Source organism: Ictalurus furcatus, chromosome 10 (assembly GCF_023375685.1).
Source record: "Ictalurus furcatus strain D&B chromosome 10, Billie_1.0, whole genome shotgun sequence".
Classification (NCBI taxonomy): Eukaryota; Metazoa; Chordata; class Actinopteri; order Siluriformes; family Ictaluridae; genus Ictalurus; species Ictalurus furcatus.
In genome coordinates this window covers 24,310,989-24,335,795 of record NC_071264.1, presented here as the reverse complement: position 1 = coordinate 24,335,795, position 24,807 = coordinate 24,310,989, and the positions used below count along the sequence as shown (strand labels likewise).

General features: G+C 39.4%; 3 protein-coding genes across 6 annotated transcripts; all 3 read left to right on the top strand.

The window, feature by feature from the left end:
• traf3ip2b (TRAF3 interacting protein 2b) lies at positions 1-24,466 on the top strand. Of its 4 annotated transcripts, none has more exons than XM_053634824.1 (9): positions 1-350; positions 19,861-20,504; positions 20,629-20,671; positions 20,957-21,036; positions 21,823-21,920; positions 22,011-22,079; positions 22,885-23,001; positions 23,090-23,164; positions 23,682-24,466. In XM_053634824.1, exons 2-9 carry the CDS (start codon positions 19,874-19,876, stop codon positions 23,826-23,828), a joined length of 1,260 nt encoding a protein of 419 aa, XP_053490799.1. In that variant the 5' UTR covers positions 1-350; positions 19,861-19,873; the 3' UTR covers positions 23,829-24,466. The 4 variants fall into 4 exon arrangements, with proteins under 4 accessions (XP_053490799.1, XP_053490797.1, XP_053490796.1 ...); XM_053634822.1 differs by lacking the exon at positions 1-350 and adding an exon at positions 16,521-17,907 and having other exon boundaries at positions 20,957-21,021; XM_053634821.1 differs by lacking the exon at positions 1-350 and adding an exon at positions 16,521-17,907.
• Positions 3,056-5,057, top strand: LOC128613318 (hydroxycarboxylic acid receptor 3-like). Its single transcript, XM_053633983.1, has one exon. The coding sequence runs from the start codon at positions 4,086-4,088 to the stop codon at positions 5,055-5,057; it is 972 nt and encodes a 323-aa protein (XP_053489958.1). The 5' UTR covers positions 3,056-4,085.
• On the top strand, positions 13,737-14,839 carry LOC128613755 (hydroxycarboxylic acid receptor 2-like). The gene has a single exon (XM_053634825.1). The coding sequence runs from the start codon at positions 13,834-13,836 to the stop codon at positions 14,770-14,772; it is 939 nt and encodes a 312-aa protein (XP_053490800.1). The 5' UTR covers positions 13,737-13,833; the 3' UTR covers positions 14,773-14,839.
• Positions 24,467-24,807: the final 341 nt, after the last annotated feature.

The window sequence follows — 24,807 nt, the reverse complement described above, 5'->3', positions numbered from 1 at the left end:
GTGTAATTTGAAAACCCCTGGTTTTGATTCTATGTGTAATTTGAAAACCCCTGGTTTTGATTCTATGTGTAAGTGGAATAGCCCTTTTCTTGAACATAAGAGTAAGGTAGATGAGCTCTTTTTTAACCCTATTGGTAGTGATATCATAGTCTTCTTGAAACATATGGGTTATTTACTGGGTAAATACAGTATAAATACTGGAGCTTAGGCTCAGGATATCAGATCACTTCTGAGAATTCTCATCGGTGTGGATCTCATGTGGTGGAACGGAACCAATAAAGCTGGACCCTTGCTTCTTCTCACTCACGGCTGGTGTTTTTTTTCTATCTCCAACTGGCTCAGAGGTAGATGTGAGTATTGGCTTCTAAGTTGAATTTTAAGTGTTTTTGGGTAATAGGCTAAATTTGAGCCAACATTTGGTGACCCAGATGGGACTGGGCTAAGATCTATATGTCTGGAATCTCTCCCGTGGGGCTTCGCTCTCTAAGCAACAGATAGGCTGTGTAGGAAGAAGGCATTGCAGACGCCTGTTATTTCAAAGCTCTGTTTTAGTGGTCTGTTGTTACGATTGGGAAGCCCCCGGGGTGGGAAGAAAGACTAAGTTGGTCTCCAAAAGAACCTTGAGTGAGTGAGAAGAGGTAAGAGAAGTGTAGATTGTAGAAGATTGTAATTTTGTAATTGTATAAGGTTCATAAGACTGTGTAAGGAAATGGTATATGTGTTGTGTGAGTGAAAGTCCTGCAATACCGCTGGAGGAAAAAAATAATAAGACTCCAGGGCTGAGATAGAAGGCAGGTGGAAAATGAGGCCTCGAACCCCAGATACCAGCTACTAAAAGTGTGGCGATTGCTTAGTGGGGACCCCTAATACCGCTGGTGAAAGATTCCAGGTCTGAGATAGAGAGGGGATAAATCCTGGGCCCAGGTCCGGGTCGCGCAATACAGCGTGCCCGGTGTATGAATGGAATGTGTACTAACAAATGTGTGTGCTTATAATATATGTGCTTATAATATGAGTGCGGTGTGAGAGCGTGTAAGTTTTGGAGACAGGGAAAAATGTATTTATTAGTGCTCTGAACAAGAGCTCCATACCTAAAGAGATATGTGTGTTGGATAAGCTTTAAAAAAAAATTAGTGTCGGGGAAAGTTGGATTTAATTTGTATGACTGTAAGCTTCATGCATACGGAGCTGGTGTGGAGTTGCTTTATACTCTGAAACCTCATGTAGTAACATAAATAGGTGTAATAGTGTGGAATACAATGTGTGTATGTGAGCTTGCCGGCGTTGTTGATAGAAAGGGGTGTATGTGTGTGTTCCTGTCTGTTCTTATCTGCGTGTCTGTGTGGAAGTAGGAAAAGGGAAGGAAAAAAAAATCTGTGTATGTGTGCTCTTCAGAAGTGAGCTTGGTAATGCAGAGCGCAGAGCATTGTGAGATATCTTGCGGTCTTCAAATGTTTTGAATCCGGTACATACTTTCGGTGAGTCGGCGAGACTGTGTGTGTTATAATTAATTTGGTATCAATAACTGCTGTATGAGTGTTTTAAAAAAAAATGGGGAGCATGCACGAGCATGGTAAATATTTTAGACATCTATCAGACTGCCCATTGTGTAAATAAGAACTACTAGACCTGTAATATATAACAACATATTCCTAGATTGAGTGATCCACGAAAAGGAAGACTGAAGGTGGGGAAACAAGTGTGCATTTTCAGGCCCCAGAAGCCATTGTTAAGAAATGAGTGAGTCCGACGCTCGAAATGTGGAGGAGAAAGTCCATTTGGACCTTTCATTTATATTCCATTTATATTTATATTTCATTTCATTTATATTTGTAGTATTTTAGTAACTATTGTTATACAACTTGAAGTTAGTAAATTATAAAAAAAAATTGTGTTCACAATTATGGTAAATAAGTACATAACACTTAAATTCCTTTTAAATTATGTGGAAAAACTAGTTGGAACAACATGATTTTTATGAGTAATCAAGTTAAAAACTTGTGTTTATTATACAGATTATTAAATGAGTTTTAATTGAAGACATTTGACTGTAGAGGTAAAGGTGATTTCTCCAACTCGGTGTGGTTCATTGGTTGAAATTAATTTAAAGTTGTCATAACTCAACAATGATTGGTGTTTTGCAAAACTGTCTGTGTGGTTCGCCTGAAAGAGTTTCATGTGTGTTTATTGTTTGTTTAGTATTATGGTGTTACTGTGCGTGTTCCAAGTTATGAGGGAGAGCCTCCGGCAGGCTCCTCAGTCTCCGGGCATGACACCAGACTGGATTGAGACCGTGTGGCACGGATTGTATACAGTTCCATATTTAGATTGGGTACACGGCTGGTCAGAAGCATGCGCGCCGGAGCTCCAAATCATTCTGTTAATTTTAATTTGAATTCCATGTGTTTCCCTGTTTGGAAACTGAATGAAAGTGTTTTGAGTTCCATGATGACGGTTATCTAAAACACCGAGCACGCGGGAAAGGGAGAGAGAGCGTGCGAGAGATTTCTTTTTCTTCCCCTTTCTTCTCACTCACGGCTGGTGTTTTTTTTCTATCTCCAACTGGGCTCAGAGGTAGATGTGAGTATTGGCTTCTAAGTTGAATTTTAAGTGTTTTTGGGTAATAGGCTAAATTTGAGCCAACAGTTTAAATCTCCATTTCTTTGCCCTCTGTTTCACTCCTGCTCTGCTGCCATGATATCGCTGTCGCAGATCCTTCAGGATCTCCAGCTTATGCTGGGGAAGCAATGGAGGCAGCGCCTTGAGGGTAAGCAGCTGTTCCCTTATGTAAACAATACCAGTGTGACTGAGGTCGAAAAACTAATCGGAATAATCCATCCCAAAGGTCAGTAGAATGATATGAAAGGTACCAGTCCACATTGTATTACTACTGAACGTACTTAGGCCAGAAAGAGTCACAAAACAACAAAAGGACACAGTAACAAGGAGCTACTGTAACAGGCATACACTCATTGAATAATACTCACTGAAGGGTGAAAAGTGAAGGGTCTGGATGACAAATGATATTTGCACTTTGAAAATCTCCAAGAGGCCTGAAATACTCCCTTTGTCCAGTGGAGTTTCTATGGTTTACCTTTAAGAAGTTAGTGGTGAGTGGTGCTGCCACAGATTTGAAGCCTCAATAAGCCAAAAGCAGAACCCACCTGGGTCAGTCCATCTCCATACCATGTTCTTCCAGGAAATATCCCACAAACTTTACTTACCTTTTTTGAAACTCACATTTCACTAACTCAACATACAGATGATGTGCAAGAACTTCTGAAATCCATCATATTTATTTGATTGTGTACGAACTTATTTCTGGGTTTGTATTGTGTCTCGGGTTATTCACACAAGTGCCAGGTGTTAGATGGACAATTGGCATTTTCCCATGGCAGACTCTGATTAGTTATACGGCAGAAGAGATCTGACGTTGCTGCTCTGTTGTGTAGGTCTGGGGCTTTAGGTGAATAAGGCATATGCAGAAGAATCACTAAATCAATGATTGTGTGAAAGGATGAATGAATGCATATAGGTTTATTGCTTGATGGCTGACCATGCATTGTTATCTCGATTTTTTATTGCCATTAGAAGACAATTACATTTGGCCCTTAAGATAATATGTTTATGATTTCACGCATAGCATTAAATTAAATTGACCATAACCAGATTTTTTTTCTTTCATTTTTTTTCAGTTGGGAATTTACAATTAACAAGGACATAGATATGCACATGCACATATTTTTAATATAGGAGTAATTTGTGTCTGACTGCCTTCTTTTCTCAGCATTACTTTTCATTTAAAACCACAGTTGAAGTTAATCAAGCATAGCGGTAAATTTAAAACCAAGTTGGATTTTGAGTTTAGGACAAATGCAAACCCCATTCATTGTTTATCCTTACTCTGTCTTTCACCATGCCACAGGGCATTGTGTCTTTTTCATAATCATTTTTACATTATAATATGGGTGGTGGGTGGCGAGTAGTTTGACGTTTTGTTCACCTAGTTATTTGCCTAGGGCAGTAGAATAAAACATTTGTGTGGATAAAGAGTTTCTTAGTCCATCTGCATCAGTACAGCCAAGATGTCAAACTCCTCAGTTTGTTGTGCTTTTGAGTCCCCTCTTTTAGACACAGTACTACCCCCTATACTTATCATGGAGTTCATTTTTGGCATTACAGGGAACATTATGGCCCTCGTCATGTTTGCCTTTGAAATGGAGAGCTGGAAGCCAAATTCCATCTACCTGGCACACCTGGCTGTGGCCGACTCAGTGCTGCTCTGCTTAATGCCATTCAGAGCCGATTACTATATCAGGGGCAAGGACTGGATCTTCGGAGACATCTTCTGCCGCATGCTGCTCTTCCTTGTGGCAGCCAACAGGGCCGCCAGCATTTTCTTCCTCACCGCTGTGGCTGTTGACCGCTACCTTAAGATTGTGCACCCACTACATCGCATAAATCGGATGAACCTGAAGTATGCCATGTGGGTCTCTGCAGGCCTTTGGGCAGTGGTGTTACTTATGACAGGTCAGTTGCTGGGCTCACCACGCTTTTTCAGGCTCGGCAATCACACTCAATGTGAGAGCTTCAACATATGCTTGGACAACAATCCAAGTGCAAACTGGACCAGTGCTTTCTATGTGATCCAGTTCTGCGTGCCAGGCAGCATCATCATCTTCTGCACAGCCTGCATTACATGGCAGCTGAAAACAAAAACGATGGACACCACAGGCAAGGTCAAGAGGGCTGTCCACTTCATTTTCATCGTTGCCGTGGTCTATTTCCTCTGCTTCTTGCCAAGCACTGCCTCACGGGTCTCTATTTTGATCCTGAAGAGCTGGTACAACCAATGTTCAGACTTCAGCGATGCAAATCTGGTTTTTTATTTTTCACTTTGCTTTACCTATTTCAATAGTGTGCTCAACCCTCTGGTTTACTACTTTTCCACTCCTGCATTCAGTGGGACCATACAGAAATTTTTCAGGAAACTCACAGGACAAAAAGAAGAGATGGTGTCAGGGAATAGGAGTGTGGCTACATTAACAAGCAATTAAAGTAAATTTAAGTAAAATATGTGAAAAATGATGTTACCTCAGAGGTGCACTTTGTTATAGTGATAATTCAAACTGTCTTGATAGTTCAGTTGGCGTAAAGAATATTTCTTAAAATATTGTGTTAGAAACATAAGGACCAAACAAATGGTAGACACAATAACTCTATAAAACTCTACATTAATACTATAAAGCAATATTAGTCTATTCCAGCATTCTGATATTTGAACTCATATTGATTTGTTAAGTGTATCATCGCATGCCAGGCATAGCATCAGTGACACAGTTTGTACATTTGTCATGTATGCGATTCAATAAATATTATTATAGAACCATACTTTTTGAAATAGTGACTTAGCACTGCTTGTGAAAGCTGATTTGTTTTATAGGTAGCTTATTAATTCTTTATGGTCATGTAAGCAAATAAGAAAATGAAAAAAAAAATATCCATACAGGATTTAAAAACAAAACAACAACTACTAATTCAGTTGATCTTTTGGTGGGACTAAATCCACCAGATTTAGTCCTCCATCTGTTTATCTATTTTTGGCATACCCTCCCTTACTTTTTAAAAACTAAACATTAAAATTAAAGAGGAAAATATAGAAGTAGGTCTGATCTGTTCCATATATTGTTAACCAAAGGAGTATAATTTAATTCATTTACAGTTTTGATATTGAAATTTTTATTAACAAGAAGATGCCGTGTCTTTGACTGGAATATGGAGCTAAAATCACATTTGACTTCTAGACTTTCTATTGTCACACATTAATGAACTTAATGAAAGCTGAGGGTAAAAATCAGTCTCTCTGTTGTGTGTCTGACTGGAAGAGTTTATTCAGGTGTGCAGGGCATTTCCTCAGCTGTTTCACTTCTAGCAGCAAACTCGTACACCTTGTAGTATGAGTGTTCAATTAATGGGCTAAATTCTGTTACTCATACAGAGGCTCATGGTTATGTGAATTAGCATTCGCTCTAGGAATGCACAGCAATGCTACAATATACTTAATGCAGCCAATCCTCAAAAATTCCTTTATTCAAAGACTTCTGCAACATTGTAGTTTTAGAATACATGGGTCATATTATGCACACTTTACAAACCAATTAACTATTATTCTGTAAGTTGGACAAATTTCGTTTTCATTTGAACTTGACGATTTGATATGAATTATCTATTTTGTCAGTCTGATAAAATGTCCCATTAACCCTTCAATGACCTCAATAAATTCATGAAAAGTTATAAAAAATAAAGAACATTTCTTCCAATGGTCATCTCTGGTTGTTGAGGACACCAGTAAGCATAAACCACACAGAACAAAAATAATATATATGTGTCTAAAAAAATAGATTCTATATGAAAAATAGACCAATGATCATAGATCAATGAAAAACAAACTTTGTTTGTAAGGGGCAGTGGTGGCTCAGTGGTTGAGATGTTGGCCTACTAATCAGAATGTTGTATGTTCAAATACCAGCACGGTCAATCTTCCAATGCTGAGCCCTTGAGCAAGGCCCTTAACCCTCAAATGCTCAGTTGTATAAATGAGATAAATGTAAGTCGCTCTGTATAAGGGCATCTGCCAAAATGCCATAAATGTTTGTTTTTTCAAGGTCAGTGCAAGGGCATGGGTTTTATCCAGGTTCTGCGGCTTCCTCCCACCTCTCAAAAGTATGCCAGTAGGTAGGTTGGTGCCAGTAGGATAAATTTCGGTGAGAATGAGGGTGTGAATATGTGGGTGCATGGTGCACTGTAGAAGATTGTATTCCCACCTACTATTCCGGTACTGATGATGATTAAATGACTAAGATGTTAAGTATAAGGAGTTGATTTTGAGGATTAGACATAAGATTTGCCTTTTCCAAAACAAATAAAACTATTAATAATAGCTTGCATCACAGCTAAACTCCAGCTAAACATCTACTTTATAAGATTAAGTCGGCTCCTCACAAGACATCAAACATCAGTTCCTTCCATATAATTCCATTGCTGATTAGGTAAATAGAATGTAGCAATTACAAAGGTTATGAATAATTCAAATAAAATATGTGGAAATGTTTTGGTTTGAACCATTCAATTATGAATATGCAAAAATACCCAGATCTGTGGTCTTCCATAGGATAAGACATGAGTGTCCAGTCCAGGAGAACCAGTCCTGGAGCTACACCTGATTTACATTTCACAATTTTGTTGCCGATTAATACAGTGATGTGTCATGTGTATTATTGTTTATTGTAATACAGGTAAACATCGTTACATGCAAAGCAACTGATTGATGAATGTAAATTAGGATTTACAGCTATAGTTAATTTGCAACTCCTGTCAGCGGTTAGGCTTTTACAACAGGAACTGTTCATCAGAAGACTACAAGACAAACAAATCTATAAATTTAAACTTGGAACAAATTTAAAACAAATTATTTGTGTATTGTCATATGTACACGTGTGTGTGTGTGTGTGTGTGTGTGTGTGTGTGTGTTAAGAAAGAGCACATATTGCAACATATAGTATATTGTAAAAGTTTCCTAAACCTATATGATCCATCCATCCATCCATCTTCTATACCGCTTATCCTTTTCTTCAGGGTCATGGGGAATCTGGAGCCTATCCCAGGGAGCATCGGGCACAAGGCGGGGTACACCCTGGACAGGGTAACCTATATGATATTTATGATTATCACATATTACATTGTTCACCATGGAATATGGATAAAAATGATACCAAACATGCCCTGAGCAGTATTGTAATTAAGCACAGTCTCTGACCTTAACCAGGTTACTACCACAGTCACCTACCACTACCACAGTTGGGGCTGGGTTCTTCCTAAAGTCTACCACCATCTCCACTATTTTCACAACGTTGAGCTCCAGGTTGTTCTGACTGCACCACGTCACCAGATGGTCAATCTCCCACCTGTAGGCAGAGATGAGCCCAATGAGGGTGGTGTCGTCTGCAAACTTCAGTAGTTTGATGGACTGGTGACTGGAGATGCAGCTGTTGGTGTAACGGGAGAAGAGTAGAGGGGAAAGAACACAGCCTTGGAGGTTCTGATGATCCGGGAGACATGTTTTCTCACATCCTGCCTCCTGTCAGACAGGAAGTCTATGATCCACCTGGAATAAGGTGGAATAATGATAATGAGTCTTAATTGATCACATACAGCACAGTGAAATTCTTTTCTTCCCATACCCAGCATGTCAGGAAGCTAGGGTCAAAGCGCAGGGTCAGCCATGATACAGCGACCCTGGAGCAGAGAGGGCTTGCTCTAGGGCCCAACAGTGGCAGCTTGGCAGTACTGGGGCTTGAACCCCCGACCTTCCGATCAGTAACCCAGAGCCTTAACCACCAAGGAGATGAAATCCACAAACAGGATCCTGACGTAGGTTCCTGAGTAGTCCAGGTTCTGGAGGATGAAGTGGAGGGCCATGTTAACTGCATCATCTACAGACCTATTGGCTCTGTAGGCAAACTGCAGAGGGTCCAGGAGAGGGTCTGTGATGGATTTGAGGTGGGACAGCACAAGGCACTCAAAGGACTTCATTATCACAGATGTCAGAGCGACATATCTGTAGTCATTAACTCCTGTGATCCTGGGTTTTTTGGGGATGGGGATAATAGAGGAGGTATTGAAGCATGCTGGCACATGGCATATCTCCAGTGAGGTGTTAAAGACTGTCTGTAAACACTGGAGACAGCTGATCAGCACAGTACTTCAGAGTGTATGGAGAGACTTCAAAAGGAAGAGTCTTGTCCAGCTGCTTTGCCGCGGTTCTGTCTCTTGAAGACTCTTTTAACATCTCTCTCCAAGATGGAGAGAGTTGTGCCTGTGGTGGGGGAGGAGGGGAAGGGAGCCATTGAGGTGTGCAGCTGTGGAGAGGCCCCAGCCCCTACTGTGTGGAGGTTGTGAAGCTGGTGGGCTTGAGCTGAAGCTGATGGCTGGTGTCATGGGGGATGGTGTCAGAACTGTCCCATTGTCTTTCAAAGTGACAGCAGGCTGTTGGCCAGATGCAAATCGTTAGCAGAGTGGGGGGCTGTAGGTTTGCAGTTTGTAATCTGTCTCAGCCCTTTCCAGACAAAAGCAGAGTCATTGGCTAAGAAATGCTGTTGTAGTTTCTCAGAGTACAGCTGTTTAGCTTCTCTCACCACCTTGCTGAACTTGTACTTTGACAATTTAAACCTGATTCTGTCCCCACTCTTAAACACATCTTCTTTCTCCTGCCTTAACTGTCTGTGAACCAGGGTTTGTCATTGTTGTAACTCACCCTGGTGCATGATGGTACACAGCTATCCTCACAGAAGTTTATGAATGATGTCACAGCTTCTGTGTACTCATCCAGACATTTGGTAGCAGTCCTGAATACATCCCATTCAGTACAGTCCAAGCATGCCTGAAGATCCTCCACAGCCTCCCTGGTCCACTGCTTTGATGTCCTCACAACAGGTTTGGAGCTTCAATTTTTGCCTGTAAGCAGGAATCAGATGGACCATGACCTGGTCAGAGTGTCCCAGTACAGCACTGTCCCCGTGAAGTGATCCAGACTGTTCTCCTCTCTGGTCGGTCATTTAATAGATTGTCTGTATTAGGGAAGTTCATGTGTGAGGTTACCAATGTTAAAGTCGCCAAGGACAATCCTGCACATTACTATATGGTATATAAACACCGACCAGTATGAATGAAGCAAACTCACGTGGGGAGTAGAAGGGTTTGCAGTTTATGAAAAATGACTCAAGATCAGGAAAATAGTACTGCTGAATCACTGTCACATCATTGCACCAGCCATTATTTGTGTAAAAACAAATCCCTTCCTCTTCCCTGAAAGTTCCGTGTGGCGATCCGCTCTGAAGAGATGGAATCCTGCCAGCTGCAGCACAGACTCCAGTATTAGTCCATAAAGCCACGTTTCCATGAAGCACAAGACGGAAGATGAAGAAAAGCCTCTGTTTTTCCCCACCAGTAGCTGAAGTTAGTCCAGTTTGAAGCACAGTGAACGCACTTGGAGAGAAATATTCCTGGTAGCCATGTGCGATGTCCGCATTGGCGGAGGCGCACAAGAGCACCAACACATTTCCCCCTCCTCTGGCGTTTGACTGCATGTGCAAAGGTGAGGGCACTTTGACCAGAATGTCCAGTAAATTCATGGATGTATCGAAGAAGGTAGGAAATAAATCTGTAGGCACTGTGGCCCTGATGTTCATGAGCTCTTCTCTGGTGAATTAACTCTCAGTATTGTTACAAAAAACTTTTTAACAAACAAAACAAGACAAAACAATGTGCACCAACACACCGAGGCAGCCATCTGCGGCGTTATCTTGACTAGATTACATTTTTGCATTTTTGGCATATTTCATTGGTGCATGAATGTTATGGTGCAGGAACCCTTTAGAATTTTCTATATTTCTGCATAAATATGACCTAAAGCACACAGGTCCTAAAAGTAGATAAAGATAACCCAATTAAATAAATGAGAGAAATATATTATACATGTTCATTTATTCATTGCAGAGAATGATAGAATATTGCATATCGGTGAGTGGCAAAGGTATGTGAACCTTTGCTTTCAATATCTGGTGTGATCCCATTGTGCAGCAATAACTGCACCTACACGTTTCAGGTAACTGTTGATCAGTCCTGCACATCGGCTTGGAGGAATCTTAACCTATTCCTCAGTACAGAACAGCTTCAACTCTGGGATGTTGGTGGGTTTCCTCACATGAACTGCTTGCTTCAGGTCCTTCCACAACATTTCTATTGGGTTAAGGTCAGTACTTTGACTTGGCCATTCCAAAACATTACCTTTATTCTCCTTTAACCTTTTTTTGGTTGAATGACGTGTGCTTAGAGTCACTGACTTGCTGGATGACTGACTTTCTCTTGAGATTCAGTTCACAGACAGATGTCCTGACATTTTCATGTAGAATTCACTGGTATAATTCAGAATTCATTGTTCCATCAATGATGGCGAGTCGTCCCAGCCCAGATACAGCAAAACAGGCCTAAACCATGATACTACCACCAGCATGTTTCACAGATTGAATAAGGTTCTTATTCTTAGGAATGCAGTGTTTTCCTTTCTCCCAACATATCACTTCTCATTTAAACCAAAAATTCTATTTTGGTCTCATCTATTCACAAAACATTTTTCCAGTAGTCTTCTGGCTTGTGCACATGATCTTTAGCAAACTGAAGAGGAGCAGGAATGTTCTTTTTGGAGAACAGTGACTTTCTCCTTGCAACCCTGCAATGCACACCATTGTTGTTCAGTGTTCTCCTGATGGTGGACTCATTAATTGGCCAATGTGAGAGAGGCCTTTAGTTGCTTAGAAGTTACCCTGGCTTCTTTAAGACCTCACAGACTATTACACGTCTTGCTCTTAGACTGATCTTTGTTGGTACATCACTCCTGGGGGGGTAATAATGGTCTTGAATTTCCTCCATTTGTACACAATCTGTCTGACTCTGGATTGGTGGAGTCCAAACTATTTAGAGATTGTTTTGTAACCTTTTCCAGCCTGATGAGCATCAACTCTTTTTCTGAGCTCCTCAGAAATTTCCTTTGTTCATGCCATGATACACTTCCACAATCATGTATTGTGAAGATCAGACTCTGATAGATCTCTATTCTTTAAATAAAACAAGGTGCTCATGCACACCTGATCAACATCCCAGTGATTGAAAACACCTGACTCTAATTTCACCTTAGAATTAACTGCTAATCCTAGAGGTTCATAGACTTTTGCCACTCACAGATATGTAATATTGGATCATTTTCGTCAATAAACAAATGACCAAGTATAATATTTTTGTCTCATTTGTTTAACTTGGATCTGTTTGTCTACTTTCAGGACTTGTGTGAAAATCTGATGATGTTTTCGGTTATATTTATTCAGATATATAGAAAATTGTAAAGGGTTCATAAACTTTCAAGCATCACTGTGTGTATCTATGTAAGTATATGTACATATACACTAAAGTGTTCGGTGCATGTGCAAATATATGAGCAATGTCCTGGTGCTGTGTGTGTGTGTGTGTGTATTAGTGTTAGGAGTTGGAGTAGTGTTCAGGAGTTCAGAGTTCTAATGGTTTTGAGGAAGAAGCTCCTCCTTAGCCTGTCAGACCTGGCCATGTGGTTGTGGAGGTGCTTTCCAGACCACAGTTATCAGAACAGTCGCTTGTTAGGTTATGTAGGATCCTTGAAGATCTTAACTGCTCTGCTCCAGCAATGCCTGGTATTGATTTCCTGCATCCTGGGCAGTGTTGACCTGGTGATCAGTTAAGGAGTCCTCACCACCCTCTGCCGGGCTTTGCAGTCCTCAGGACTGCAGTTCTGCACTCTCACCACCAGGGTCCGTCTGACCCCTCACAATAGCAGGGCTTCCTACAACATCCTTTGTTTATATTCCAGTATGATAAAAATGGTGGCATGGTCGGATTTACCAAATAACGGTAGAGAAGTGGGTTTGTACCCTTTCTTGAATAGAGTGTAGAAGTGGTCCATTGCCTGTCCCCCCCTGGTAGGGCACGTAATATGTTGGTGGAAGTTTGGCGTTATCTATTTAAATTTAGCCCTGTTAAATAAATGAAGACAGCATCCAGATATTTGTTCTGAGGGTTGTTGAGCGTATCTTGAAGTGCAGATAAGTTAGTGTCCGTGGCTGCTTGAGGTGGGATGTAAACGGCCATGAAGATGACCAAGGAAAACTCTTGAGGCAGGTAGAAGGTGTGGCATGTGTTCATTAGTTTCAATTTATACAAGTTATAAAGTTATACAAGTTACAAGTTATTTGGGCAGGAAGGTGAGAAAACATTCCTAGCAACAGACCAGTTGTTGTTGATCACAGACCAGTTGTTGTTCACTCCCCCACCTTTGGATTTACAGGACTCTTCCATTATGTCCATACAGAAAATGGAGAACGACTCCACAGGTAGAATGGCCTTGTCCATTATTTAAGGGTAAGCCACATTTTGGTGAGCCAAAGGATATTGCAGTTACCGATGTCTTGTTGGAAACAAACTCGGCCCTGACATATAGCTTGTTTTCTATGGACTGTACATTGGTGGGCAATATGCTGGGCAAGGGTGTACGGTGTGCTCCTGCTCTTAGCCTGTTTCGCACACCTGGGCATTTTCCTCTGTGTGTCCTGCATCTCCTCTGGGGAGCACTTCTTTATTTTGGTTGGTGCCTTGGAGGATCTCTTAAGGCCAAGAGCGATCACTGATAAAAGTGTCTGATAACTACTAAATGAGCTTTATACCTATATTCAAAAGTGTGCTGTTGTCATAGGTGACGAGTGCCAAGGATGTGGGTGCAAAAGTAAAAATATTTTATGTGGACCATATGCCCTTTTGGAGCATAGGGTTTGCACATGTTTTGATGTGTAGCATTTATTTCAATTTACCATAACCAGATTACGTTTTATTTTTTCTTTTCATTTTCAGTTTTAAATTTTTTGTAAGTTTTAATATAAGTCAACATTACTTGCAATTCAAAACCACAGCTGGAGTTTATGAAGCATGTTTGGGGGGTAAAAAAAAGTTTAGGACAAATGAAACCACATTTACTGTTTATCTTTACTCTTATGTTTCACTAATGGCACTTTCATGTATGTTGTATGCCACAGTCTACTGTGTCATTTTAAAATCATAATAGGGGTAGAGCATGGCCAGTAGTTGGACATTTTCTTCACCTATGTATTTGCCTATGGCATCTACTTATTTGCCTGTTATAAAACAGCAGTGTAGAGTAAACAGTTCCTAAGTTCATTTTGCATCAGTGATTGCAATATGTGGAACTCCTCAGTTTGTTGTGCTTTTGAGTACCCTATTTTAGACAAACTCCTACCCCCTATACTGATTGTGGAGTTCATTTTTGGCCTCACAGGGAACATTTTTGCCCTCTGGATGTTTGCTTTCCACATGGAGAACTGGAAGCCAAACTCCATCTACCTGGCACACATGACTGTGGCTGACTCAATGGTGCTCTTCTTCATGCCATTCAGAGCCGACTACTACATCAGGGGCCAGGACTGGATCTTCGGAGATGCCTTCTGCCGCATGATGCTCTTCCTTTTGACAGCGAATAGGGCCGCCAGCATTTCCTTCCTCACTGCCGTGGCTGTGGACCGCTACCTGAAAATTGTGCACCCACTACACCGTCTAAACCGGATGAACCTGAGTTACACCATGTGGGTATCTGCAGGCTTATGGGCAATGGTATTACTTATGTCATCTCAGTTGCTGGGTTCAGCACATTTTTTCAGCCTCGGCAACCGCATCCAGTGTGAGAGTTTTAACATATGCTTCGACAATGGTCCATTTTCAACCTGGCACAGTGCCTTTTATGTGATCCAGTTCTGTGTGTCAGGCAGCATCATCATCTTCTGTACAGCCTGCATTACATGGCAGCTGAAAACCAAGACGATGGACACCACAGGCAAGGTCAAGAGGGCCGTCCACTTCATTTTCATTGTTGCCTTGATCTTTTTCATCTGCTTCCTGCCAAGCACTGCTTCAAGGATCTCTGTTCTGATCCTGAAGGCCTGGTACCAGGAGTGTTCACACTTCAATGATGCAAATCTGGCATTTTATACTTCAGTCTGCTTCACCTATTTAAATAGTATGCTAAATCCTCTGGTTTACTACTTTTCCACTCCTGCATTCAGTGGGACCATACAGAAAATTTTCAGGAGATTTACAGAGCAAAAAGAAGAGGTGACTTCATGAATAGCAATGTGGTTACAGTAACAACCAGTTAAAGTCAATTTAAGTCAAATATGTAAAACAAACAATATTTTGTAACAAGCAAAAACATCTTTAAAAAAACAATGTCATTATTACATAGTAACATAAGTGAATTTTCATATAGTGATAATTAATTATGCGGTATATGCCAGCTTTTCATAGTTAAGATTCCTTTAAGAAATCTATAGCCAATTGTTTCAATACTGTAATATTATTTAGCATTTTTTTTTCTAGCAATGCAACAACAGGTGGTTGAAGCCCCAACTCTGTAAAATACTACATTAATACTATAAGGTAATACTGGGCAAGTCCAGCATTATGTGACATCTGGACTCATAGTGAATTGCAAAGTGTTTCATTGTGTGCTAAGCTGGGCATCAGTGAGACATTTTGCATATTTGTATGCAATGTAATCTTTCCAGGGGAATGCAGACCAATATTCAAAAATAATTCATTTACATTTTACAGGTGGTAGTGAGTTAATAATAAGCTAAAGTAAGAATCCCTTCAACACCACACATTTAGGTATTTATACAATTTAGAATTCTGATGGTTATTTCTGTTCTGTATTTAGTTATGAAAGTATGCGTTAATTAACCTTTCATTCAATTTATTATAAATTCAATAAAATGTGCATTCATTTGTGAAGCATTCATTAATGGTCTCTGGTTTTAATTGTATTAAATTTCTTTAGCGTCAATCCAAAGTCAGTACTGGTTGGACAATTATCTTGCACTAGTTGTCTCTCATTACTATAGATACAGGCTGACCAGATGAATAATAGGAACTTGGGGTATTCATATAAAAATATCAAACTTAAGTAAATCTAAAGACACAACAAATAATACATTTAGTTTATTTATTTATTTTACCTTTATTTAACCAGGAAAAAGACTCACTGAGAACTCACTGAGAAAAATCTGATATATCAGTGAGAAAAATCTCTTTTACAGCAGTGTCCTAGCCAAGATCTACAGTAAAGGAATTCATGATCAGTCAGGATTTTGCAATCACAGAAATTAAAGCACAACTGAGAAAACTCCACAATATTCAGAGGAGCTTGCCAATATGGACCAATATGTGTCATGTCATGTCGTCACAACACACCATGCGATGTCATCAAAATGCTCATTCAGCCAAAGCCCTCTTCAATTCACGTGCATCGAACATGACTACAGCTAAAAGGTCACATTTACCAACAACCATCAGTGCGAATTTTGTGCAATTGCAATTTTGCCAATTCATGTAGTTTTCTGCAAAAAACTACAAAAAAAAAACTCCACAAATTCGATCGTGAATATTGAAAAACACAGCAACAAAATCAAGCCTTTTTTTGGCCGCAGTAATCACAAAAAAACGGCGAAATCCTGTTCGGACTGCATAACACTTTTTCTGATGTACACAAAGGTACATTAAATAAAGTGCCATTTTTATTCTGAGGAAAGTATATAATGCAAAATTTGTGACCAAAGTTTGTAGCTTTTGCAGGGGTATTATATTGTGTAGGATATACACAGGCCTGGGGGTAATGGAATACATGTAACGGTGTTACGTAATCAGGATACAAAAAACTGGTTGCTGTAATCCGTTACAGTTACATCAAAAAACAAAGTAATCAGATTACAGGTACATTTAGTAAAAAATGGGAATACTATCAGGATTACAATATTTTTCATTTTCATTTTCATTTTTCATCTTTTGACATAACACAATATAGACAGCTGCTTGAGTATAGTTCTGGTTCTCTCTTGCCAGTCGTGGCTCATGTTAGCAACCTCCTGGTACGTGCGCAACTAAATTTTGTACAAAGTTAATTTGGTAGAAATGAACACAAATAGTTCTCTGAAATGCTTTTGTTAGGGTGACCATACATCCTCTTTGTCCTCTTTGTCCTCTTTGTCAGACATGTCCTCTTTTTTGGACATTAAAAAAAGGGTCCGGACCTGATTTCTAAATTTGAGTAAATGTCCGAGATTCGGCTTTAGTTTCATTATGATGTGTTTATGGTCTAAAACTGCATCATATGTGTGCATGTTTGCATTGCTTAACCCCTCTCTGTAATTCCCGATGTGCAGGACTGATCAACAGTTACCGGAAACTTTGAGTTGCAGTTATTGCTGCAAAAGGGGTCACACCAGATCATGAAAGAAAAGATTCACATACTTTTGCCACTCACAGATATGTAATATTGGATCATTTTAATCAATAAATAAATGATCTAATACAATATTTTGTCTTATTTTTTTGGGTTCTCTTCATCTACTTGTAGGACTTGTGTGCTTTCGGTCATATTTATGCAGAAATATAGAAAATTCTAAAGGGTTCATGCACCACAACTTTCATGCACCAATGAAATATGCCAAAAATGGGATCAAGCTTCAAAAATGGTAAGAAAGCCCTGTGCTTATTGGGAATGGGTGCAGGGGCAGGAGAGATGGAACAAATGAGAGTGGAGAAAGAAAAGTCATTTTTAAGTGGATATTAATACATTTTGCTGTCATAGTTGGCACTTTTCAAGAAAATAAGCAAAAATGGGTACATAAAATAAAAAATGCACACAGTGGGTGGTATATTGAACACAGGGACACTGTGTGGCATTTTTCCTGCCAAATGTTGGTGTCACAATTATCAGTACACCACTGGAGACACATGTAGATGGATTTTATTTCATTCCAAGAACACTTTTTCAAGCCTGACAATCTTTTGACAGCTATAAGAACGATGTCTGCTATATTAAAAAAAGACATTTCTCCAATTGTATGACATACAATTTTAATCATTATGTGTAAGGTTTCTGCCCAACAATTCTGGAGTTAATTGTATGTCAGAATGGTGCTCCATCATAAGAGACCACAATTACCATGCTTACCTGTTTCACACACTATTTAGTACAGTTGTACATGCCATGGTTTCTATGGCAGCCTCTGTAAAGCCCCACCCACAGTGGGTCTATAGGTCAGCCTTTTTCTTATACTTCCACTGATGGTACATTATGTTCACTAAACATCTAATCTACACAAAACACACACACACACACACACACACACACACACACACACACACACACACACAAATTAGATCCTCTGACTGGTGCGCTGACCATTCACCCATCCTCAAGTAAGTTTGCGATTATTTATTCATTTTATTTCTTTTTATTGTTTAACTCTTTTTGGGTTAATCTGTTAATTGGGTTAATCTGTTAATTTTCAACAAGGGTCATCCATAAAAGTCTATACATTTCAGACATGTTTAATTTTAACCAGTTTGTCACCAGTAACAAGTGTAATTTATCATTTATATAATGCACTATTATGCTATTTTAGTTAATTTATAATATTTACATTTATCTTTATCAGTTTACTTATAGTCAAGCGAAACAGGAAGGCTTACCAGTTACTTTCAGTCCAACACCGGCACTGTCATGATTATTAAGAACAAATTTAGCCTGTTTAGTCTGTTTTTTTTCTATCACATCAAGCAGGCACACTGAGTAATCATTAATACAGTTTAGGGAAGCATTTTAGTAAACTGACAGAGTTTGTTGAATTTTCTATCTAAAGGAGCTTTTTACAAAGTGTTTCACAGATAATGGAGGTAGATACAACTTTGCATAGATAAGGTTCACTTGTGGTTTTTTGTACTTGCAACGTCTGCAAAAATGAAAACATAGTATGAGAGCTTTTTTGCAGCCGTAAATAATACTAGCATGTAAGGACTTACAAGTGCCTGGGTGTACTGTATGCAAAGGCCTAGTTTTTCACCTATGGCATGTAAATGCTGGCCTCTTTCTTGCACCACAAAACCTGGCCTTGACAGATTTCAAATGTGAGTTCAGAATTTTTCTGCTCTAGTTTCTATCTGTGAAGGCGTAAGAACAAAAACACAACAAATGTCAATGTCAGCACATTTTTGTTGACTGCATGCATGACTGATACAAACGTTTTAAAGCATTATTATTCGTGTTATGGGTAATGAGTAAGTATGTGGTGGTTAGCTTCCTATCTGATTCTATTCTATAGTTGATAGTTAATAGTAAATAAGTTAGTAAATCTCTGTCACATTGAAACCAGTGTCATTAGCACTCTCAGGACTTGCTACTTTATACGTTTCTCTTCTTATCCAATAGATCTTCTTATCTCTAAAAATTCTGGTGTCTTTATAGCTTATTGAGTGGTACTCAAGTGGGCAAAATTATAGCCACATATCTGGAATTTTCCACTGTGGTCTGTCACACTGGTTCTCATTTAATTTAGTTTAATTTATAATTTGGTTAAAGCATTCAAAATTACAACACATTTTTAACATGTAGTTTGCCTTGATAGCCGCTGTTAACCTACTGAATTAGTATTTCTTAAGAATATTTTAAAGATTAGTTCAAATTACCTCACTTTATCACTGTAACATTATTTTCAGATTAACGCTTAGTACTGCAGTCAAATTATTTTTAATCCGGTGTTTGATATTCACAGCTCATAATAGCTCATAATAGCTCATAAAATGTACATGAATATGATACTGAGTTATAATGTTTTAGTCAAGGCTGCTGTGACACAGCTGCTGTCACACTAAATGTGCTTTCATACAGACGGCTATGGTATCGTCAGGATTCAAAATCATGATTTTCCAATAATTTTCTATTGCACAACTCAGAAGCCTAACACATTAGTTGTTTTTTGTAGATAAAAATCACTGCCTGAAGCTTCTGTTGCGCTCATATAAAGAAAGCTGTTCATGCGATGTGCACACTGTAACTATAACAAGTCGGGCATCTACAGCCCAGCAATGTAGTAGCTTTTTTTTTAAATAACACCCTAACCAAACTTCACTCATTTAAAAAACTATGCTGGTATAGTCCATATTGGACCCAAGGCTGAGGTTCCAAATCCACCCAAATTGGGTTACTTTTAACTCAGCAAATTTAGAGTGTGCTTATATTGGGACCGCTCATGAGTACTAGGACATCCAAAGTAATTTAAGTCCGGTTTTGCAGTTTGTTGTAATTAAGGTTAAAAATGTCACTTAATCCGCACAAAAGGATGTCTTATGTAATATATTGGGTTTTTTTTGCAGCTCCAACAGCCACATGGCTCATCAAGGACAACATCACAAATTACTTAACTGTCCTGAGGAAAATGATGAGACACAGAGTGAGGAATTCCATTCTGGACTTCCCCTAGCTTCAAAGACCTCTCTCGATCACTCCATTCCCCTCAGCAGGGTGGTGGAAGGACAGACATTTAGCCACCAACACAACCCTATGAGCCCCAGTCTTACCCAGTCCTGTGTAAAATTGATCCAGCATGATCAATTAACCAGACCATGCCAGCAGGTGTTCTACCCCAACCGGGTTGATACTGACAGAAAAGATCAGAGAGCTCACCCCTGCTACCATAGCAGAAGTCTTGGAGGAGGTCAAACGAGCAGTCTACCATCGTATTTGCCCTCTACTGAAAACCAGACTTACCTGGGTGCTGGTTGTGTTTTTCCCAGTTGGCATCATTTCCATCCAGGTACACACAGCCTCAGCCTTAACAGTCTGGATCAGCCTGGCTCTCTGCACTCTTTTCTCGCAACTGGATCTACCATACACACCAATCAGGTGATGCCACTCCATGGCCTCCACAGTGGGTACTATGGTCCAGTTCCAAACCAAGTAGACCCTCAGGATCATCTCATCCCCAGGCCTGGATATCAGCCACCCAACAGACTCAAAGGTATCTGGATACAGCCTGTTAAAAACCCCTGGACTTCCATCAAGTGTAAATGTGGATAGTGTTCAAATCTGAATATTTCACTGCAAGTAAAATATTGTGCCTTGACTCTTCTTATATCCCACAGATACTGAGCTATTAGGATACACACATCCGGGTATCAATAAGAAGTGAGTAACTGAATCACCTTTCACAATATTGCAGTATAAAAATAAAGGGATATACCAAATAAATTGTAAGGACTTATTATTTGGTGTTTGGTAAGTTCTCTATCTATTCCAGTTTGTCTGAATTTTGCTTGGACCTATCGTTGAAGTAATGAAGGCATGCAAAGCCCAACATTAAAAAAACTTTTCTCATTTTCTATGGGATCAGACTATATTTTCCACAAGTCTTTATGAACAAAGTGGAATTATATAGTAAGTGGAAAGCTTGTGGTTGTTTTCTTTCCACAGCAGTGCCGTTTCTTTTCGACCTGGACAGAAAAGTGTCCGCAGCACACAGCTTTCTCAGGAACAGAGTGAGTGTCTTAATAGTAAGTTGTCTAACAGAAATTTATGAGACATTCATTCATAGCCACTGTGTGCTACAACACAAGGTTTAAAATTGTTGAATAAATTTGAGCACACTTTCTCTGTGATGCTTCCTCTGTAAGTTTTTGGGGAACCCACACGAAGAACAGAGAGTGACTGAATGGGGCTTGAGTTTTGGTCTTTGTTGGTTATGCTATGCTCAACAATACCAGGTTCGCTGACTATAGAATCTACTCAAATTCTCATACAAGACTGAGTCATTTCCAGACTCCTTTCATGTGGTGCATTTCCTCTACAGAGCATTCAGAATGCTTCTGCTTGCCTGAATTTTAACCTCCCAAAGTTCTCTCATTTTTAATGTCACTACTGAGATCACTATTTAAAAAATTGCCTTTGTATTCAAGGCCTCATAGTGCTCTGAACTACAGTTTCAGCATACCTTGCTTTGGAACTACACACCCAGGTGTCTTCAGGCCCAAGCATCTCAATTCTTTGCCCTTCAGACAATCTCTATCCAAAGATCATGGCTTCTGTTTTTCCCTCTACTCTTTGATTGATTGTTTATGCACTCTCTTATAGACTAGAGTACTCTATCAATTATACGAGGCAGCATTAGTCTCTAATCCTAATACGTCCTCAGATACTTTGTACTGTTGCATCTTCAGCAGTTTGCACATTTTATAAGTCATGATAGATAAGAGTCTCTGCCATATGAATAAATGGAAATGGAAATATGTCATGGATGTACTAGTCTACTTCTCTCACTTTCTTCTCTCTTGCATGCAAAGAAAAAGTGTTTGTCACATATGAGGTAGACAGCGAAGATCATCTTAAAGAGGTCATCAAGTTTGTGGCCTTATTGAGGAACAACGGCTTTGACATGCACGTAAGAGGATATGCATCTGCGTTTCTAGTGTTCTTCTGTAAAAGCATCCTGAAGTGATGAATTATTTCCATCTCATCTGTATGTCTCCAGATTGATGTTTTTGAACAGCAGCTCTACAGCATCAGTAAGATCGATTGCATGGAAAGATATCTCAATGAGGTAATGCCTGTAAAGGCCTGTTTTTGTTTTTTTTGTATGCATATCATTTCAAACTGAGTGCCTGTCATTTAATATCTTATAAATATCTTAACCAAAATCAATATCAATTACTCATTATATAAAGGAAGCCAACACAAAATCAAAGTACTGTCAATGTGAAGTAGAGCCTTACTTTTTTTTATCCTTTACCCATATAATTTTTTTTTACAGTTACATTTAATGGTGTGCAACGTCCACAAAACAAGTTTGTTCACTTACCAGCCTCTCTATTTTTTTTCTGTTGAGGTAATAAGGCAAAGAAAAATTCAGCTTTTCATGCTACTGAGGAAGCGAATCACACCAAGCACTCCATTCTGAGGTCTTTCCCATGTTACGTTACAAAGAGCTGACACTGGAGACTCATTCCATAAATTTAAAATAAATGTTTAGTCACAGAAAGCCTCCCAATATCATATTAAAATTGATCAACATATTAAAAGCGATTACACACGTTTATAATCCATTTACTCTAGAAACAATATTGTATCAGAACAAGAGCATTAATATAAACCTTGCAGCCAGAACTTCTGCCAGAGCTGCTGTTACAGAACATGAATCATCAATACCTTCTGAATCAGAATCATGAATTCAACAGCTCTGTGGTATCATCTGTACTAGTCAAATATAGCACTGTGTATGATAGAAGCCGTTAGAGCTCTACAAAGTTACAGTGACTCAAAATATTTGGCAATTCTTGGCAGATTTGTGTCAAAAGAAACCATTACTACAACTTGATTACTTCATTGCCCTGTTTATCTTTCTGCAGAAAGATTACCTGATTATCATGGTCATTAGTCTGAAGTATTTTGAGACAGTAACAGGTGCTGGCGTAGGTGTGGACTGTGATGAGAGAACCTCAAACACTGTGTACATCCACAAGCAGGTGTGCAGTGACCCATGGTTTTTGTCTTTATAGCTTCATCCAAATGAATTCCTGTAAATGTACTGCTTGTGTTTTGTTTGCTACTCAGCTTCAGAGTGAATTCATTCAGAATGGCTGCAGGAACTTCAGGGTTATTCCTGTACTTTTTCCTGGGGCTAAAAAGGTAAGTCTTTAGCTTAGTAGTTAAGCTTCACTGCTAGAACGGTGTGAGTTCAAATCCAAGGCCTGCCAAAGAGAAATGGCTGATACATTGAAATAATGTATCAACAGCACAGTTGTACGCTTTGATTGAATGGATGGATATAAGCATACAGCTAATGAATAATTGGAAATGTAGCACTGACACCTCAATCTTTACTTAACTTGAAAGGCCAGAGACAAAAAGAACTGATATAACATTATTTCGGTCTGTGTTTCTGAACCAGGGGTGTCATATCATATTTAACCTCAGCTTCTTAACAACCTGAGATATGATAAGGGTAGAATTTCACTGCACTGTACTTGAATATGTGTGGCAAACCTTTCACGTAGTGAAATTCTTTATAAAGCTCTGAAAACTACTGAAATGTGCTTTCCTTCTGCACATATTTGAAAAATTTTGAGATATAATATATACTATGTATTATAATCAAATAATAGTAATCACCGTATGTTTCTCTTATTTCGCTTATGGACCTCAGAGCTACGTTCCCTTTTGGCTACAGAACACACACCTGTACAGCTGGCCCAGGGATCGGGATGATATTCTGCGCCGGCTCATGCAGGTGGAGAAGTACAACCCCCCACCTGTCGGCTCACTGCCCACAATCTTCTCCATGCCTATCTAACAACAGTGCAGCAGTATCTTAGAACTAAAATATGGCCAGCTGTATGATGGGACATGCACAGTCAGTATACAGGTGCATCTCAAAAAATTAGAATATGGTGGAAAAGTTAGTTTTTTTTCTGTAATTTAATTCACAAAGTGGAAATTTTATATATTCTAGATTCATTACACATAAAGTGAAATATTTCAAGCCTTTTGTTTTGTTTTGTTTTAATCTTGATGATTAAGGCTTATAACTCACAGAAATAAAAAATCCAGTACCTCAAAATATTAGCAGAAAGAATTTATAATACAGAAATGTCGACCTGAGAAGCGCTAATAAACTCAAAACACGTGCAAAAGTTTCCTGAGCCTTTAATCTCTCAGTCTGGTTCAGTACACACAACCACAATCATGAGGAAAATGAAAGTAAATGTTGCATTTCATTTGGAAATCAAGGTCCCAGAGTCTGGAGGAAGCATGGAGAGGAACAGAATCCAAGTTGCTTGAAGTCCAGTGTGAAGTTTCCACAGTCAGTGATAATTTGGGGTGCCATGTCATCTGCTGGTGTTGGTCCACTGTGTTTTCTCAAGTCGAGAGTCAATACAGCGTCTACCAGGAGATTTTAGAGCACTTCATGCTTCCATCTGCTGATGAGCTTTATGGAGATGCTGATTTCCTTTTCCAGCAGGACTTGGCACCTGCCCTCAGTTACTACTAGTAACTGGTTTGCTGACCATGGTATTACAGTGCTTCATTGGCCAGCCAACTCGCCTGACCTGAACCCCATAGAGAATCTATGAGAGACACCAGACCCAACAATACAGACAAGCTGAAGGCCGCTTTCAAAGCAACCTGGGCTTCCATAACACCTCAGCAGTGCCACATGAAGATTGCCTCCATGCCACACCGCACTGATGCAGTAATTCATGCAAAAGGGTTAAAGCCCCGACTGAGTATCGAGTGCATAAATTAACATACTTTTCAGAAGGTTGACATTT

Bases quoted from the DNA above. Each gene is read 5' to 3' on its own strand.
- LOC128613318 (XM_053633983.1), top strand. From the start codon at position 4,086: ATGTCAAACTCCTCAGTTTGTTGTGCTTTTGAGTCCCCTCTTTTAGAC.
- LOC128613755 (XM_053634825.1), top strand. From the start codon at position 13,834: ATGTGGAACTCCTCAGTTTGTTGTGCTTTTGAGTACCCTATTTTAGAC.
- traf3ip2b (XM_053634821.1), top strand. From the start codon at position 17,783: ATGTTCACTAAACATCTAATCTACACAAAACACACACACACACACACA. The intron at 21,037-21,822 runs GTAAGTTGTCTA...TTGCATGCAAAG, and splicing joins ACAGAGTGAGTGTCTTAATA to AAAAAGTGTTTGTCACATAT. The intron at 21,921-22,010 runs GTAAGAGGATAT...GTATGTCTCCAG, and splicing joins ACAACGGCTTTGACATGCAC to ATTGATGTTTTTGAACAGCA.